The sequence below is a fragment of the Cygnus atratus genome, chromosome 3 (genome assembly GCF_013377495.2).
Source record: "Cygnus atratus isolate AKBS03 ecotype Queensland, Australia chromosome 3, CAtr_DNAZoo_HiC_assembly, whole genome shotgun sequence".
NCBI classification, from domain to species: Eukaryota; Metazoa; Chordata; class Aves; order Anseriformes; family Anatidae; genus Cygnus; species Cygnus atratus.
The window spans coordinates 88,563,291-88,581,111 of record NC_066364.1 but is presented as its reverse complement, the minus strand read 5'-3'; the positions used below and the strand labels follow the sequence as shown (position 1 = coordinate 88,581,111).

Here is a 17,821-nt window from a genome sequence, read left to right as displayed (position 1 = left end):
GATCTTCACAGTTTCTGAGCCAAATTGAGTGCTGTTACCATAAACCCATCCTATCAAGCAAACCAAGTTGTCCTGCATGAGACACCTCCCAAGTATGTTATTTACTGCTGTGTATTTTGTGTTCTCCACAGACGTTACTATCTTATCCTGATATAGGCGCTTAAGGATGGTGATTCTCATGTACCACACATTAAAACACTGCCTTTGTGTGGGATGGAAGGAAGAAAAGCCCAAGCTGCATCCTAGAGCTGTGTCAAAGTCTTCACCCCATCATCCCAACTGCAAATGGATGCCAGGTCATTTAGACACCAACAGTGGTTGGTTATGTGTGATGCTGGCTACACAGATGGATCTGGGGACTTTGTGATTGATATGCTTTGGCTATGCCAACCTGCTGGTTGGCTCTCTGACCTTGGTGATGATATGAAATAGAACCAGCTTAAGAGTTTCATACGGGATCCCACCAGGGAAGTCTTCCTAGAGGAGGTCTGCCCTATCACAAGAGAGATAGCAGTGGTGTGTGCGCCAATTTAAAATTCCTTTTTGAACTCTTTCAGCTAATGTGTTTTTAAGCTGCTTAATGTGGGCTACATTTGAATAGTATTACATCTTCAATTAGTCTGTCGTGTGGAAGCAAGCCAGGATCCTTCCAATGCCTGAGGATGTTATGACAAGATAGTTACTTTTCTTGTTGCCTTCTCAAACACTACCCAGTTTGTCTGCCAAGGACCCATAAAACTATATTAATCACCATTCATTTTTTAATTTAAACAGTTGCATCCCACATTCATCTTCCATGAGTTCTTTTTCTGAAATCAATGAGAAAAAAAAAAAGGTTTATTGCTGTTCTGAGTTCTCCTCTGCTTACATTGACCCAATTGGTTCATATCTGTACTCTTATAAGCTACACAAGCATGGAGGTTACAGAATAATTTTATCTCCTCTGGTATTCACAGAATGCCATCACACACTTCCGTTCCAAGTCCTGGCTAAATAATTTTTTCTTCCATGTTTTCCTACTTCGTAAGGCATTTTTGAGGTTTTATGATCTGTAATTCTGACATTTATGCATAGATGAATTCAGACCGAGATTTGCAGATTGAACAAAAGTCTCACAAACAGGACATAGAGAAGCCTGTCTTCCCTTAATTTCTGGCTTTATTCATAGAATTAGCCACAGATATTCCCAGATTTCAGTCCATGCAGGTTCTTTCCAGAGTTGTACACAGAATTATGTCCTCTCTCTGCTCACCACAGTGGGATGGCTCAGCAAACATTGTTGAAATGTGTTTAAAATGTCCTTTTCACCTGGGGTATCTGATTCTGGGAGCTGTTGCTATCTATCACAGAGAAGGTGGAAGGAGCAGGGTGCCATGTTACAGTGAGTGCTGCCGCAACTCCTCAGGCTGAAAACTGCTGACGGACTGACTCAAGCCAGGATCCAGTTTCAACTCTTGATGCAATGGGTGAGGATGAAGAAGGTAATGGGCTGACTTTTTGTGCCCCCAAAAAGTTGGCATTGTGAACAAAGGAAGCATTATGGAACAGATTACAGGCATTTATCTGTTGGACCAAAATCCGCTCTGACCTGAGGCCATCAGGAGAAGAAAGGAAGTGCGTATCACTCCCGGTTGATCTGCAGAACATCTTCGCTGCTACCTAAGTTCTCCTCAGTCAATGTGAAAAAGTAGCTGTGGCAGGGATGCTGCTCTTCCAAGTGGTTTCTCTAGTGCTGTCCCAGTTTAGGGTCAGACACAGAAGCAGCCTGGAAAATCGAATGTCAGAGCAGACTTATCCGGTGAGTGGGCTTGCTAATAAATTTCCTTCTGGTCCAAGTCCAAAGGAGATGGGACAGAGCTGACAGCCAGATGGGGAGGTCGAGAGAGCAGGCTGCTGTCCTTGAATGATTGCCAGCTTTGTCACTGGCCTCCGTCCTGTGCCTTCTGCTGCAGAGGAGACCCTGAGACCCAGAGAGTGATTTCTGGGAGGCCACCACACCTAGAGCTGTCAGAAGTGACAGTGCTCTTCCTAACGCAGAGAAAGGTGAGAGCTGTGGGGTTGCACGCGTGCTTCAGCAGTGAGGTTGGTGTGCTGCTTGTCTGGAAACAAGGTGGCGATGCAGAGAGAAGACATGAGGTTTCCAGCAGGCAAGCGAGTCCTCTGTAGCTCGAGTCCATGTCCTCTGATACAGCTGGTATCATTCAGGCCTGAAGAAACAAGCTGCCAAAGCCTCCACTCACCTGTGACACAGACTCCTGATGATGGCTGGGGAGACTGGAGGCTGCTGGCCTGGCTGGGAGCTGGTGGTCACCTCCCCTGGCTTCTGGTCCAGCTCCTGCCAGTGCTTTCTGCCCACTGTTAGAGCGGGAGGCTGATACGCATGGGAAGCTTGCCTTCTTCCTGTTGTGTGGATCAGTAAGCAACGTTTTGTAATAACTCCTCATACTTAGTTTTGTGTCCTCTGTGCAATAGATACTTGGTTAACAGTGCGAGCAGATCTCTCTGTAGCTCAATACGTCTTGCTGTTAATGACATGAGGTTGTTAAGTATGCGTACACCAGGCTCAGCATGGGAAGCTATGAGGCTAAATTATTGAAACAGCAGAGAAATAATTCTAAAATGTGAGACTAAATGGCTTAACAACCCATTTTTCTTAATCAGTTTATGACAGGGGCCTGGTTGATGCCCAGAATCTTTCACTGTTCTGTCATTGCTATTATCCAACCTAGACACAAAACGCAGCCTCCACAGGGACCATAGGTGGCCACCAGTTTTGGGAACAAGGTGTAGAGAGATGATTTTCTGTGACCAGCAACCTGCTGAAGGTGTATTTTTCCATTAGAATTAGTTAATAGAGGAGGAGTTGGACACAGGGACGTGGGACACTCACACATTCAAAAGTCATGCAGGCAACAGTGTGAAGGACGGACAGGGAATACAGGACTTTCAGATGGCAGAGATGGTGGCTACTTGGCAGCTGGCTTTTTGGAGCCAGTCACTGCTCTGGAAGACCCCAGCCATTTCATCTGATGGAGCACCTGAATCTATCTCCATTTTTCCATCCTTCATCCTTGATTGATTTGATCTATCTTGATTCATCTGAAGATGATGATGACAGTGATGAAGAGATAACCATCCACAGAGAGACAGCAAAAATGCCTATAGTAAAAAAATGTTCTTGCCTCTCCTTTCTCTATGCTACATCTGCTGATCCTGTGTTTTTAAATTGTGTGCATTTCTTAAGTTCCTGTATGCACCACCCCCCTTGTTACATTAATTCTTATGGGAAAAATTGCTTTGATATCTGTTGACCTCAGCTGCTTCATCTATGAAACTGAATATCTGACATAAATCTTTTAGTTTGAGCGTCCTTTCAGCATCCTTCTGAATGGTTACGTTTTCATTGTCGTCATTTTCCTCAGATGAATCAAGATCAATCAAGGGTGAAGGATGGAAAAACGGCGTAATGATGACAGTTAACAGAGCAGGGTATTAAACGATTGGCGGCAGAACTCGGAGGCAGCAGATAGAGAAGCAATGGAGAACTGGGTGTTGTTCTTTGATATGTTCTTCTTCCCTGATCCAAATTCCTTACTAGGCCTGAAGGAGAGTCTGAGGAAGAGCCAAGTTTTCATGGGAAGCTTGACCTCTTTTCACTGTGTAGGTAAGTGAAGAACCACTGCATTAACTCCTCCTAGTCTAGCTTTGCCCCATGCATCCTTTTTGCTTAATATTACAGGCAGAGAATTCAAAGCAAGCATATTAAGGAGTGCTGGTTAATATTTGATTATCTTAATTGCCTTGGACTGCCCTTTTTCCCCTACCAGACTCTTTCTGGCTTGGATCTCCCCCATTTCCAGCTCTGACACCACCTTTACATTAAAGGAGCTCTGATTTTTTAATCAACATTTTTTCTTTTGGCTATGCTGCCTCTTGTTTTGCTTGCCTGTTTTGAAAGCAGCTGTGGAGGGATCATCTAGTGCTCCCAATTTAGCTATCAGAAAACAGAAGGTGAGGTAACACTGTAGCCCAGCTGTGAGCAGAAGGTTCTGACCACCTGTGGCTCTGAAAATCATTGCATTTCTAAAGCAGAAGCTCTCCTTCCTTTTGACAGGATTGTGGTTCTCAGAGGCATTTTATCCTGCAACCTCCCTGCCCCTAACTTTCAGTTATTTTATTTAAAATGGTCCAAACATATGGAGGCGATTGAATTGCTCAGGCGGCTGGTGATGGAACAGGAGCCTGTTGTTACTGGATTGCTGCTTGCAGTCAGCAGTCACCTCTACCTGGTAGCTCTTCTGGGAGAGCTACCTGTGAGATCCTCCAGAGGAGACAAGGGGAGACTCAGTCAATTCCTTGCAGGCAGCTGCATACTCTGGGCATGAGCCCGAGCAGTGGCACTAATTGGATGCTGTCTGGAGTCCAAAGATTTTTCGCTAGATTTGCTGTAGGGAACGTGCTGGCTGGTATTTGTTTTCCTTCCCAGGGTAGCTCCATTGTGGTACAAAGTGGCTCAAACACAGGAGGTGGCTCCTGCCCAACAGCAGGACGTGCTGCCCAAGCTTCAAATGCATGTTACGACTCAGATGTGTGTGAGGAACTCTTTCAGCAAGCCACTGGCAGTTCTTGGAGAGATTCATATAGAGGACATTAGGATAAATTAGGACTTCAAAGTCCTGTTTCAGCTAGCTCCAAGTTTGTTGTCAAACTTGGGAAGAGGATCAGTCTTTTCTCAGTTGTTCCAATCCTTCACAGGAATATGGAGGGCCTATCCTAGGACTATGAACACCACAGATTGGTTGTTTTCCCTCTGTTTTAATCTTTACACTGTGGATGGAAGCATAGGGGAAGCCCGTTCTGCTGTAATAGGCCAAGCAGCTCTGTTTTTGCTCACAAGGTTTTAAACAGTACCTGTTGCTCTCTGCCCCTTTATAGGCCCTTGTGCCCTGCTTGTTTCTGCCAGGCATGTGAGGAGAGTCAGAGCTGTACTTTCAGATTTGTCTTTTACTTTTCTCCTTCCTCAAACTAAATGTGATTCCTCTAGCATTTAGTACTCTAAGGCAGTGTTTCTGCCCAGAGAAAACAAAAACCTAAATAGGAACTAAAGCTGTGACCCTGCCACTTGAAGAGCAGAGGGAGGAGAGAAAGGGGAAATGTGTAGGTATGTATGTTTATGAAATGCCAACATCGTTTGTCAAGGATTTCAGAAGAGGGACAAAATTTCTCTCCTTTTGTTATTTGTTCAGGTTGAGAGCTACGAGGATAGGTCAGAGTTGATCACTAGGATGAAAATACCAGCTACGGGGATGACTTGCAATAGGTTTAAACTACAGCAAGGAAATGAAGTTAGATGGTAACAAAAAAACTACTGATTAAACCCTGAAGTAGGAAGAAAGATGTGGATTCTCCATTCTGGAAGAAGAATCCCATTTGGTTCTTTGTTGGCATTTTTGTTTGTTTTTGTTTTTTAAATTGATCTTTGTTTGTTTTGTTTTGTTTCTCCTTAGTTTGCACTGGCAATGGGTTTCTTTATTCCCAGAACTACCCAGCTGAGTAGCTCACCTATGAATTATTGAGTAGTAAGATAACTGGTTCTCTGCCAAAAGTTAATGCATGTGGGATGCTTTTGGGGAAAGAGTATCATTGGCTGACTGTTAGTGAATGTTTGCATCTAAACTATTTATATGCTATTGGGAGCAGGATGTCACTGCCAGCCCAATTTGTTAAACAGAAGCATGTAATAATGGATGCACGGGTATGAGCTGGCATCTCGTTATCTTTTAGGAGACAGAAGCAAAACCTGAGTGGAGAGTTGGTGGTCTGACGCTGTTTCAAATGGGAGGACTTCCCCTTGTGGGTATGTGGGTGGGCAAGAGAATCCCAGATCTGGGGTAGCTGTCATCCTGCTTCACTACGCTATAACCAGCAAAATTGCCTGTGAGCTAGAGACAACATTTTCCTGCAAAGTCTAGATTTGGGTTATGTCATTGGTCAGGCAGTAATTGTAGGCATTAGTCCTGAAATAGGCATGCCCACTCTCCTACCCTCTTTCTTTCTTTTGTGAATAACTTTTTTAATTGGGGGTGGGGGGAGGATTAACAGCATGCATTTCACATACAAATGTGTATGTCTTCTGCACATACATCATCCTTTCCCACTCATCTGTTTCAATTAGGGGAGCGCACTGTTTTGAAAGCAGGCACTTGAAGGTAAGTGAGGCATGGGAATGAAGTGGCTTTACACTGCAAGGGAATCCTCGTCTTTGTAGTGTCTTGTTAGCATGAATTAATTGGGCAGTGAGTCTGAGTGGAGTTCCAGCATGTCTGGGACAGATCTTTTTTGAGGAGACATATATATGAGGCAGAAGGTCGGGAAATTCCCACCCAGGATGGACTTTCTTGAAAGCACTTTGCAAAGTGAGCTAGGGGATCTCATGTATTAATCACCACAGCTCATCATGCAGAAGAGGAAATCCTTTAGCAAATCCCTCTTTATTAAACCAAGGTGAAGACAGGTTGAGCTAATTGGCTTGGAAAGTTCAGAGAAGAGGAAAGCAGAACAGCTGGTAGTGAATTTATTTCATTTGTTCTTCTTTTAAAAGCAGTCAACTAGCACAGAGCTAACCCTGCTCTGCTCTGAGCCCTGCTCCTCTCCTTCCTCCACCCACTCGTCTGGCAGAAAACATACTCAAATAAATTTGTTTTGTTTGAAATAACAATACTTGCAACTTGGCTTTCAAGCATTTTGCAGAAATACACATTTTATCTCTTTATACGTGGGGAAACTGGAGTGCAAAGGCAAAAGGCATAGAAGATGAAAGAAAGATATTCTGGCTTTTAGCTCAGATTGGTTGAGCTAGCCTTCCTCCATCTTCCCTCTCCTAACTACTCAATTATATCTCAGAAACAAGCGGAGGAGACTGAGCTTGCAAATATTAGTTGGATATTTGTCTCCAAATGGAAGACTGCTTTGGCTGGTGCCCAGTGTGCGTTATTGGTGTGTGGATTATGGGTGCTACTGGAGGGAATAGAACTACTCAGCTGTGACTTCTCAGCCTTGTGACAACAAAAGAGCTTCCCTCTGGTTTGGATGGAGAGCTGTGATCTCTCCTGGAACTCCAACCATGGAGTTTTCTACCAGCTGTGAAGGCAAGAGTGCAGCATCATGATGCCTGTGACATATCTAGCACCCTGGATTATGGGACCAGGAACCAGACAAAAAAGATACCCCCTGCTGGCATTGCTTTTGTTATCTAGATAAATCCAGTGCGACTGCGGGAGGGTACCTACCAGAATGTAAATGGATGTTGGATAGAGTCATATATGTTCCGTAAGGCCTTGATAGCAGCCCATGCTGATTTCTTTTCCAGAGAAAAATTATGGTCGGATATATTTAGCCACTTTGGGTAACAAAACACAGCTAATAATTGAAACTAAGCGGAAAGTGCAGTCTTTCATACCAGATTTTCTGTGTGTCCTTTGCAGTTTTAATTCCATAAATGAGTGGTCAATTATCAGCTCACACACACAGGGTGAGGTGGAGCCTGCAAGCAGGAGTCCCACTGGTGCTGTAATTGCATGGCTAAGCTTGGAGGGACTCATTCAGCAGATTAGGCTGAGAGCTGCTGAAAATCAAGCTGCTTTCTAACCTAGCAAGGCTTGCTATTTTCATAGCTTATGTTAAGTGCTGTACTTTCCAGATTTAAATAGAAATGTAAATGATGACTGGACTCTGGAGGGCAGAGTAGAAGGTGTTTGTTCATGGTTCATTGCTGCCATCCTGGGGTGCTCTGACTTAATCCTTGGTGGATGAAGCATCCTTGACACAAGTAGATGCCTTCTGGAAGCATCTGAGCTTGGTGGAAACCTGCAGCAAGCAGATGGCATCACAGGGATCACAGAGTAGCCCTCCCTGAGCCGTGCCCGAGTAGAACCACAAGGTAACACTGCACAAAGATTGTGGTCTCTCCAGTAAATACTCTGAGTCTTGTGAAGAAGAACAGTCCTCCTTTCCACAAGGCTAAAATAAGAATGGACTTTTAAAACAAGTATTTGCAGACTTGGCCACAGCCCAGCGGCCAATGCTTTCCTCACTCATCTGGCAGGACAGTGCATTTCAGTGCTGCATTTCCAATGGAACCAAGAAAATGAGAGCTTATTGGGGTACAAAGCAACACCCCCCGGCACTTGACACTTCTTTGTTGTGCTTCCCTCGCTCTTGCCCTTCATCATTGTGAACACTATGCCAGTTTAGCAACCCCTTCAGAGCAGAGCATCTGCTCGGGCTCACAGCAAGGGAGCTGCCTGCAGCCCGGCTTTGCGTCCCGGTGCCTGGCACACTGGAGTAGGTCGCCTGTGTCGGGCTGATTTGATTTGCTCCTAACGAGCAGGTGAGTGATTATGTTTTCTTCTGTTGCACAATAATTCTACTGTGAAGGCAGGCTGCCCTGCCTTGTTTCTCACAGCAGCTGCATCTTAACAAGGTTGCCGGAGGAGCCTTGCTCCTCCATCGCTGCCTACAACAGCAATGCGCTGCCCTCTTCACCCCCTGCATCGCTCCTCCTGCTGGCTAGCTCTTTCAGAGCTAAGCTGTGCTGAGAGAAAGCAGTAATCGCCTATATTTTTTTGCTGTGATGCCTACCAGGGAATCCTGGTGCCCTGTGTATGCAAAGGGTTGGTTGTTTTTGTTTTTTTTTTTTCACCTCCCTCTTGAAGTGTAGCAACCTGCCGCCTGGGATGTGGCTGCTGCTTAACAGAGCACCTCAGCTGCCTGCGCTGGAGGTCAGGGAGACATGGGAAGGCGTTTCAGGAGCCTCTGGACAAGAACCCTCCTTTGGAAGCAGACTAAAAACTGGGTCTGATTTCCAGGCTCCCCAAAGAGCACCACAACAGCTTAGTGAGCCAGAACAGCCCGATATTGCTGTGCGCAGCAGATCAGTTCCCTTACAGCCAGCAGGGATGCTGCTTCCCTGTGGGTGTCAGAGGCACCTGGAAAATCATTATCATTTCCTGCAGCTCCCCCAAGGTGTCTGTGCAGGAGTCGTGTTGGAGGGCTCTGCTCCGAGGCAGTCAGAGTACCAGCTCATTTAAACCAGCTTTCTTTTGTGTTAAGCTGGAAATGAGAAAAGGCCATGTGGTTATCCGATGAGGTTTGCAATCTGAATCCCCGCCTTGGTCACGGGTTTCCCTTTTATGTGTAGCTTACCTGCAGAAGTGTGGGCTCCCCAGCAGTTGTTGGGGCCAGGGCTGATGTCTGGCTCTGTAATTGCTGTTGACCACTCACTTCTTTCATAACCACTGGCATCCTTCAGCACCAGCTGCCCCTTGCCATGGTGCTGCATCCTTTGTGCTCATGGGATGACCTCCTTCTGCTCTCTCTCCAGAAAACTCGGGGGCTCCAGGACCATCTGCACGGTCAGTGCTTGTTGGGTGTTTCCTAGTGCCAGAGGCAAGAGGAGAAAATAGAATCAGTTTTTACTGTGTAGGTACTTTGAGACATTCCCTTCACAAGGTGATAATATAGGTCCTGAGCCTGTCCCAGTGCAAACCAAGTAAATCCCATTTCCCAGATGAAGAAGATTAAATATCTTCCGCATCCATGGCTGCCCTGCTGTTCCTGGGACCTAAGGAAACATCTGGACGGTCCCAGCCCCACTCCTCTGTGTCCCTTTCCCAGCCCCAGGCCCTCCCTAACAGAGGGGCACAGGCTATGGCCTTGTGGGGGGCACTTTGTCCTCTGTCAGACCTTTTCTCTTCCTCTATCTCAGCTCCACACACGGTGCTCGTCTCCCATTCCTCTCTCTCCCTTTTGTGATGCGGATTGTTTTGAGCACATCTGGAGCTGCTGTGACATGTTATTTTTAAACCTTCCTTTCTCTTCTGTCTCCCATTTTTCTTTTTCTTTTCTTTCTTTTTTTTTTTTTTTCCCTATGTCACCAGCCGGCCTTGATTATAATGTGAGACCCCACCGTCTTCAATTAAGGAGCAGATGTGACCCATGAAATGGGATAGCAGCTAGGGATGGAGATGACACATTCATGGCACTAGGTCTAATCAAACAACTTCTCACATAATTCTCACCGTGAGGTGGGAGACATGCGAGCCAAAGGCAAGTCAGTGCTTGGAGCACCCGCTGAGACACATTGCTAGCAAAGCCATCTGTAATGAACTGACCATGCCACTCAGCACGGCAACGTGAGCTCAGTCAAGGGTTGCTTTTAATCCACTTAAGTGCAGTAAAGGGCCCAGAGTCTGAGAGCTGAGAACAGATACCTAGAAAACAATCAGCCACAGTTGAGGGGGGCTGCCAGGTGGAGGGAGTGCTCATATGATGCATACCCACAGATTCGGCGGTGTCCATAGGGAGAGGACACTGCATGGCAGACCTATACGGTGGCTGATGGAGAAGTCACCAGTGTTACAGAGCTGTAGGAGGGCCTTGCTGGGATCAGGCTGTGGGAGGGGACGGCTGCATGTTGCAGGTTTGGGGACCTATGCTTGGAAGCTCTGCAGACATTTAGAGGGGACAGGTGCGTTGTAGGAAGTTGTCAGTGGAAGAGCAGGTGCTCTGAACCCAGAGAAGGTGAGTTGTGATTGTGCTGGAGCTGCTATAAATCTGTTCTCCCTCATTTCCTTTTGGGCTAACAGCTGCTTTGTGTTCAGGAAGCCTTTTCTCATTTTAGAGGGAGAGTTGCTGGTTATTCCCATGCTCCAGTGTTTTAATTAAGATCTTATTGCATATGAAACATGTCCAGCAGATGGCTGTGGAGAGTGAGGTCCTCTGCCACTGTGTTAAATAAGGTTGTTGACCCAAGCAATACCAACACAGACCTTCTCCTCGCTCTGCCTCAGCCATGCCCAAATCATGAGGTTCCTGTAATTTTTTGCAAGTGCTAAAGAACAAGAGTTAACCTCCTTTGCTAGGAAGACATCCACATATCATCACTCTCATGTAACTGGCAAAGAAACTGGCATGGAGAGAAGTGATTCACCTCATGACATCAGGGCATTGCTGGTAGAGATTAGAATAGGACCAAGGGTCCTGGTAGCCAGTCCCTGGTGTATTGTATTGATGTATTCCTCTAACATCCCTTGAGGTCTGAGGACACACAATGTTCATCTCTCCATCTGAACGTGGTGTCTCTGGTAGCCCTGTTGGACACTGAACAGAAGGACATGAACGTTACTGCCTGTGAGTGTACCTGCCTGCTTGGGTGGTGTGGTTTATGCTGCATATGAGGAATGAGGACCGTGTTTATTCTGATTGGGATTCGAGGACTGAACCCAAGCTATGGTGCTCAGTCTCCCCATGGGATGAGAACTTGCTAAAAAAAAAACCTACCTAATAAATGGCAGGGAGTTGATAGGTGACTCCAGCTCAGTCAGAAGGAGACGCCAGGTGGTTATCGCTGCTTTTAGTCCAACAAATCTGTCTCCAGACAGAAAACAAATATCCCCTCGGAAATAGCTGGCGCCTGTCTCTTCAGAGGCAGTGCCATGGTGGCTGCGCTGAGTGGTATGGCTGTCCCCTGATGGCATCCCTGTCTGTTGCTCTGTTCGGTCCCCAGTCCCGCCGGTGGTGGAGCCAGCCTTCCAGGACGTGCGCCAGGGCATGGGGCGCAGCGTCACCCTGCGCTGCACCATGCTGAAGGGCAGCCCCATGAAGGTGGCCACCTCCGTCTGGCGCTTCAACGGGACCCTCCTGGCGCAGCCCCCGGTGGAGCAGCAGGACTACTCGGAGCTGAAGGTGGACAGCGTGAGCCGGGAGACCAGCGGCAACTACGAGTGCAGCATTTCTAATGACGTGGGGGTCTCCGCCTGCCTCTTCCAGGTGTCTGGTAAGTCACAGAGCGCACGTGGGAGCGAGCTGCTAGATGGGGGCACGGAGGTGGGAAGCTTGATCCCAGTAAATGTTGGTACAAGCAACATGTCCCACTTCTGCTGCCTCCTTTGTACATGGCATTGTGTTCAGGAAGGGTGACTTTCTGTAAGCCCACAGTGTCTCCATCATCCAGGCAGTCCTTCAAGTCTGGGATGGACCCGGAACAGTTAGTGCCAGCCTCTGTTGTATGTTAGCAGTATTTAGAAATTTGTCTGAAGGATATGGGACTAAAACTCAAGGCTGTCATCTGCTTTCAGGCTTGGTAGTAGTATTTTCAAGCTTGGTAGGTAAGTATTGACCAAGGACGATTGAAAGGCTCTACATCCTGCCAGCAGTCTCCAAAAACATCTAATTTCCCCCTCTGAAACAAACAAACAAACAAACGGTACCGTGTATTCCTATACCTTCCCTGTGACTCCAGGCTGTCTTTGTGTCATAATGTCTGCTAGGACAAGCATGATCTGGGGTTGGATTCTAGTACTAGTGGATTTACTGCTCAGTTTCGTTTTGTTTTCCAGCATGCACCAGGGCTGCTTTCTAGCACCTGCAACTGCAGAGAGGGATGGCAGAGTTATAGCATCTGAAACCACACATCTGACCTAGCCTCTCTAACTGATCATTAAATCTGTTTTTCCCATGACCTCAGAATTGACTTGGGCACCAGATTCTAGACAAGCTCTCAGATGAAGTTGCCTTAATAAACAGTAAATTCAGCCAAAATATTGTTTTTCCAGAATAGGGCCAATTTATAATACATGTCAAGACAGGGCTGGGAAAAAAAATAAAAATGAGAGAGAGAGAGAGAGAATAAATAATATGCAAAGAGGTCAGACTTTAAAGCAAATCTTTAAATCTTTCCTGGGGGCTGGAGAAGCTCAGTTATGCCGTAACTCTGAGATGCTCTCAGGAATGGGGCAACCCAAACCATTTCTATTCTTTGGAACATTTTTCAGGACCTTACCCTCAACTGTGGGTGTCTCCCAGAATTTGTCTGGCAGTGGATTATGCTTCAGAGCCTTGGCTACCTAATCTTTCTTCATATGCTTGCAACTCTCATCTCACTAACTACATGGCAAACTATACCTCACTATGAGCCATCCATCAGGGCGAACTTTGTTCTTAACAAGTTCGGGAACGCTCCCAGGTTCTCAATTTCTTGCTGGAAGTAGTAACAAGTACACACTGCCATCTTATGTGCCATGGCATGCCCCATGAGAACAGATCCCCTCAGCAGAAAGCAGTGGTCATCCCTACAGAGCCCTCATCTGGAAAGCTGCAAGCATTTGTTTTTCTGCATCTTTCCTCTTCTTCCAAGGTGTTGATAGCTGATGCTGGCTTTTCAGCTTCAAACATCTCTGCCTGTGTCCTGCACAGCTACAAATCGATTAGACCTTCTGAACCTCTAGAGCAATAAGAAAAATAATCCAGTGGCTGGACTAGGGCACTTGAGCTCTAGTTTAAATTCACATTTGCTACAGACTTCCTCTGTGGAGGAACAGCGTAGTCTCTTTTTGTTTCTATTCTGTGAAAGAAGGTCCATGAACCTTCCTGTCTGATGGGGAGGCAGTGACTCAGTTGTGACTGTGAGGCATTCAGACATACTGGAAACAGAGTACGTAAACCTGCCAAGGTCTATGGGATGGGATTAGTTTCTTCTGTGGATGAAAGATTAGCTTTTTTGGTAATATTTTGAAAGAATAGTGAGGCATCCAACCCACTCCCTTGAGCAAGTTATCAGGGCCACCCATACTGGTCACCAGCTGCTTTCCCACTATCTGCAAGCTCACAAAAGCCCTGAAAGGCTGAGTGAATAACCTTTAGCTCTTCCTGTCAGCTGAAAGAAAAAGACAAAACTTTCTGGCAATGGTAAAAGTTTCCAGAAAGGAAGTTCCAAAAGTATTTTGATGTGCTTCCTTTCTATTGGAAGCATTTTTTTTTAGCTTCTATTTCTATTTTAGAGTCAATTAATAAGGAATTAATATCATGCAAGATTATGATTATCATCAGTTCTGATTTTATTTCTGAATCCATTATGAAGCTTGACTTCCACAGTCAATACAAGTTGAATAAGCAGCAATTAGTCTCTGAGGTGGTTCTGAACTTCTTGCTTGTGCAAAAATTCAAGTCAATAAAAATAATAAGAAAAAAAGGACTTGGAAATAAACATCAATATTATCCGAGTTCATAAAAAATAAACATTGAATCCTTTCGAGCCTAATTATAACCACACTGAATGGCAGGACCCATGATTCAAGTGGCAAGGTGCGGCAGACTGCTTGGGGAGATGCGGTTTGTGTCTGCTCTGCTCTATGCGTTTCTGGTCTGTGCAGGTCCGGATTGGACCTGACCTCAGAAAGGAGGCCTTGGGTTCAGGGCCAGCTCCTGCGTTGCCCAGAACCTCCCAAAAATTGAATTGCACAGGGAGAAGGGAAGGTAATCTCAAACAGGCCCGTTTGGGGTAAGACCTCAAGTTGTTACTGACTCACTCTGAGGAGCTGGGTGCAACACCTAAGCCAAAATTCATTTCTGTGGACATGGTGACATTTTGGGAGAGTCTTGTCATATAATGGTGAAGGAGAATGCTTGAGCCTGCAGTATCTCTCTGTATAAGCTTAAACTTGCTGTCCTTCTGGTGTCCAGCCATGCCTGCTGCCTGCTGGGCTGCAGCCAGCATTGCGTTGTGGCAGCGCTGTGGGGCAGATTTGGCAAGGCAGTGCCAGGGAGGGCTCTCAGTCACTTCCAGCAAACTGGATGGGCTTTGCTGGCAGCCAGCTTTCAAGCCCTGTTTGTTACTACAGCAGTAGCTGGGGAAATGATGGGAAATCCCTTATTCTCTGAACCATCCAATTTCTCTCCAGTACATTGTTTCTTCTGTGTTTCTTTTCCTCCTGCTGCCCTCTGTTTTTAAGAGGAGAGGTGGGTTTAGAAAAGACATCTCTGCCCTTGCCAAAGCTCCTGCTGTTTTCACCCTGGCTGAGGTCAGCATCCCCTTTGCTGCAGAGTTGACCGTCACGTTGCAAAGAGGCTGGAGCACTGTGCTGCCAGGGCAGAGGAGATGCAGAAGGATCAAGGTCTCCTTTTAAATGCCATGGTCCCTGTGTGATAAATAATGCTTTTCCTATGACCTACTGGCCAAATGATCTTTCTTCAGAGATTGTTAGCAGGGGACTCTGTAAAGCAGCAGATGAAAGAGGAGAAGTGCCAGTTTAAAGCTGTTACCTCAATCCAAACTACAAAAGCAAGACAGAAAATATGACAGCTGGTTCCAGCTGGAGAACTGAAGCTGTTCCCACCTTTTCGGGTGTTGGTCATGCCCCACTGGTGTTGCGGGTCTGTGAACCCTCCCAGTAGGTTAGGCTGGGAAAGCAGTAGTGATCCACAGAGAAAGATGCCATGAACAGTTTAGCATGTCAATGCAACACCAACTGGAATATTAAAGGGATTTGCCATGTCAAAGGCAAATTGGGTGAGCAGTCCCCTTCCACTCGCACCACATCTCTGTAATTTATGTTCCCCTTCCATCCCACGCTTTACTTTCCTCCTTTTTTTCTTCCTTCAGCAAAAGCTTACAGCCCAGAGTTTTACTATGATACTCCCAACCCCACCTTGAGCCAGAAGCAATCCAAGAATTACTCTTACATCTTGCAGTGGACGCAGAAGGAGCCTGATGCTGTGGATCCCATCCTCAAGTATCGCCTGGAAGTCAGGCAGGTAAGGTCTGCTCTTCTGGAGCCTCAGTGCTTGCTCTTGGGAAGAGAACCTCAGAAAGCAGCTCCATCAATGTCTCCTTGCTGATTAAGAGCTGTAGTTGAGGAAACTGCCAGACCCTGATGGTCTTGTGCCTTCCCTGCTGAATGGGAGAGACAGGCTGAGTACACAGCTCAGTGTTCATTAAGTCAGGTGTTGGGTACAATCGAGAGCTTTCAAAGCCCCACTGCCTCCCCTCGGACTGTTAATGCTCAGTGTTCTGAAGGGGGTTTTAATATGAACAAAAGCCCACAGTCATTAGTAGGTTTTAGAGATTTTATAGGCCAAAGATTCAAGCAAGTGGAATTCTACCCTCCCCACTTGTATGAAATAAAGGGAATAAGCTGAAGAGCTCTCCAGGCAGGAACTGCAGGAAAAAGTCAGTGTCTGTTTGTGTTGCAAAAGGGCTTTCATACTGTCTCAGTAATGAAGCTATTGGGACTGTATAAACTCTGCAGGGGAAGAGAAGTGGGTTTCAAGGTTTTCTTAATCTGAAGAGAATCATGCCAGAGCAGGGGCGGGTGGGGTGGGGGGTGAACTGAGGGAACATTGAAGAGATCACTGGTTGGGGAAGGTTAGGTAAAAGAGTCTGATGTTTTTAAAGAACACATTAACCTAGCAGGATTGCCAGGTACTTTCATCCAAGCTCAGCAAAGTGCCTGCATTCAGCACATTTTAAAAATGGGGACGCTTAAAATTGGCGGTTCTTGCCATTCAGTAGTAGCTTGGAAGCAAATGCATTTTGTAAGAAGTTTGTTTACTGCAGATAGAAAACAAAATAATTAGAAAGATCCCAGTGTCTCTCTCCTCTAGTTCTGCACAGTAGGCTTCAGTTTTATGTCTCCGTTTGCTTGTGAGCTCTCTGGGGTGGGACAGCCTTTGTTTGTTATTCATACAGCGCAGAGCACATTGTCAGTGCTTAATAATAATGCAGGACACAGGGGAGCCTCTAATAATGAAGGCAGTTTGTCATAGTACCCCTTCCCCGTTAGCCAAGTTTTGCTATTATCAGCATAGCAACTCAACAAACTAATTTGTGATTTTTATCTTTCTCCAGTGATATTGAGGTTTTTTCCTTTTGCATAGTGCCTAAAAGTAATCTCGGATCTTGTCCTCATTGAACTCCTACTGAAAGGGATTAAGAGAAGGAAAAGCCACATTTCTGCTTTAAGTTATGACATAAAGGAAGCTGAGTGCCCATGAAAGTAAAACCTTTTGATTTTTTTCACTCCCTGTCAGTTATTGCTGTTAATGTTTCTTGTGCAGTAGCACTGCATAGTATTGACTCTTGAGCAGTGTATTTTGGAGGAGTGTTGTACTGTGACCCTGCAGTAATCTAATCTCTTGTATGGGGGGTGCTTAGAAATGGCTACAGTTCCCATTTTTGTGGCTTGGATCTGAATAATGGACAGCAGAGCAAGGAGAAAGCAGGCGAGTTTTGTTCCCAAATTCTGTTGACCACAAGCAGGAAGCAGTCTGGAAAGAGTTCACAGTATTGCATCCTGGCCCTCCTCCTACAAAGCCACTTGCATCTCATGGTGAGCTGCTGGTCGCCTGTGCACCATCCTCACTGGATGCTACGGCTTCCAGGTTCTAGCTGGGGGTGGCACGAAAACCCTCCCAGAGAGCTGGGATTGAAGTGGATATTCTCCCTGGATTATATATATATATATATATATGTATATATATATATGTATATATATATATATATATTAAAAAAAAGCATTACAGGTAATTGATTTATTCATTGATTTATCGTCGTCATCAAGCTGATGAAAGCTTACCCAGCCAGCTCCTCCTCCAGCCCTGTGGGAGCTCCCTGGTCGCTATGGCCAAGTGCTCTTCTGTGTCCTAAGGATGAAGGAGAATCGAACAGCACACCTCTCAGGGTACCTGCTGGGTGGTGAGGGGGGAAGTTAACTATTGCTGAGCTGATATCCAAAGAGCAGCCAGCTGGGATGCCCACTGACTGTGACATGCTTTGCTGGTTTTCTTTTTGCTCTTCCCAGTTTTCTTGAAGAGCTCTTCGCATATGTAATGTGAAGATCCCTAAGTCTCAGAATGTTTTGCAAGGCACCTGGGAACCCTTGAATTAAATTTGCTTGCTGCAGCTGCTGAAAATGGGGCTGGGTGAGAGCAAAAGTGCTGCTTATTAATTGGTTGGTGCTGTGGCTCTTCCAACTCTCCCTGTTCA

At 46.0% G+C, this 17,821-nt stretch overlaps 1 protein-coding gene across 1 annotated transcript in view; it reads left to right on the top strand.

Moving 5' to 3' along the window:
* Nucleotides 1–17,821, top strand: part of MDGA1 (MAM domain containing glycosylphosphatidylinositol anchor 1) — a 134,940-nt gene that overhangs the window by 74,789 nt on the left and 42,330 nt on the right. The window contains exons 9-10 of the mRNA XM_035560656.2: nt 11,567–11,836; nt 15,440–15,591. Coding sequence (XP_035416549.1) covers nt 11,567–11,836; nt 15,440–15,591 — 422 coding nt within the window. The remainder of the gene's footprint in view (nt 1–11,566; nt 11,837–15,439; nt 15,592–17,821) is intronic.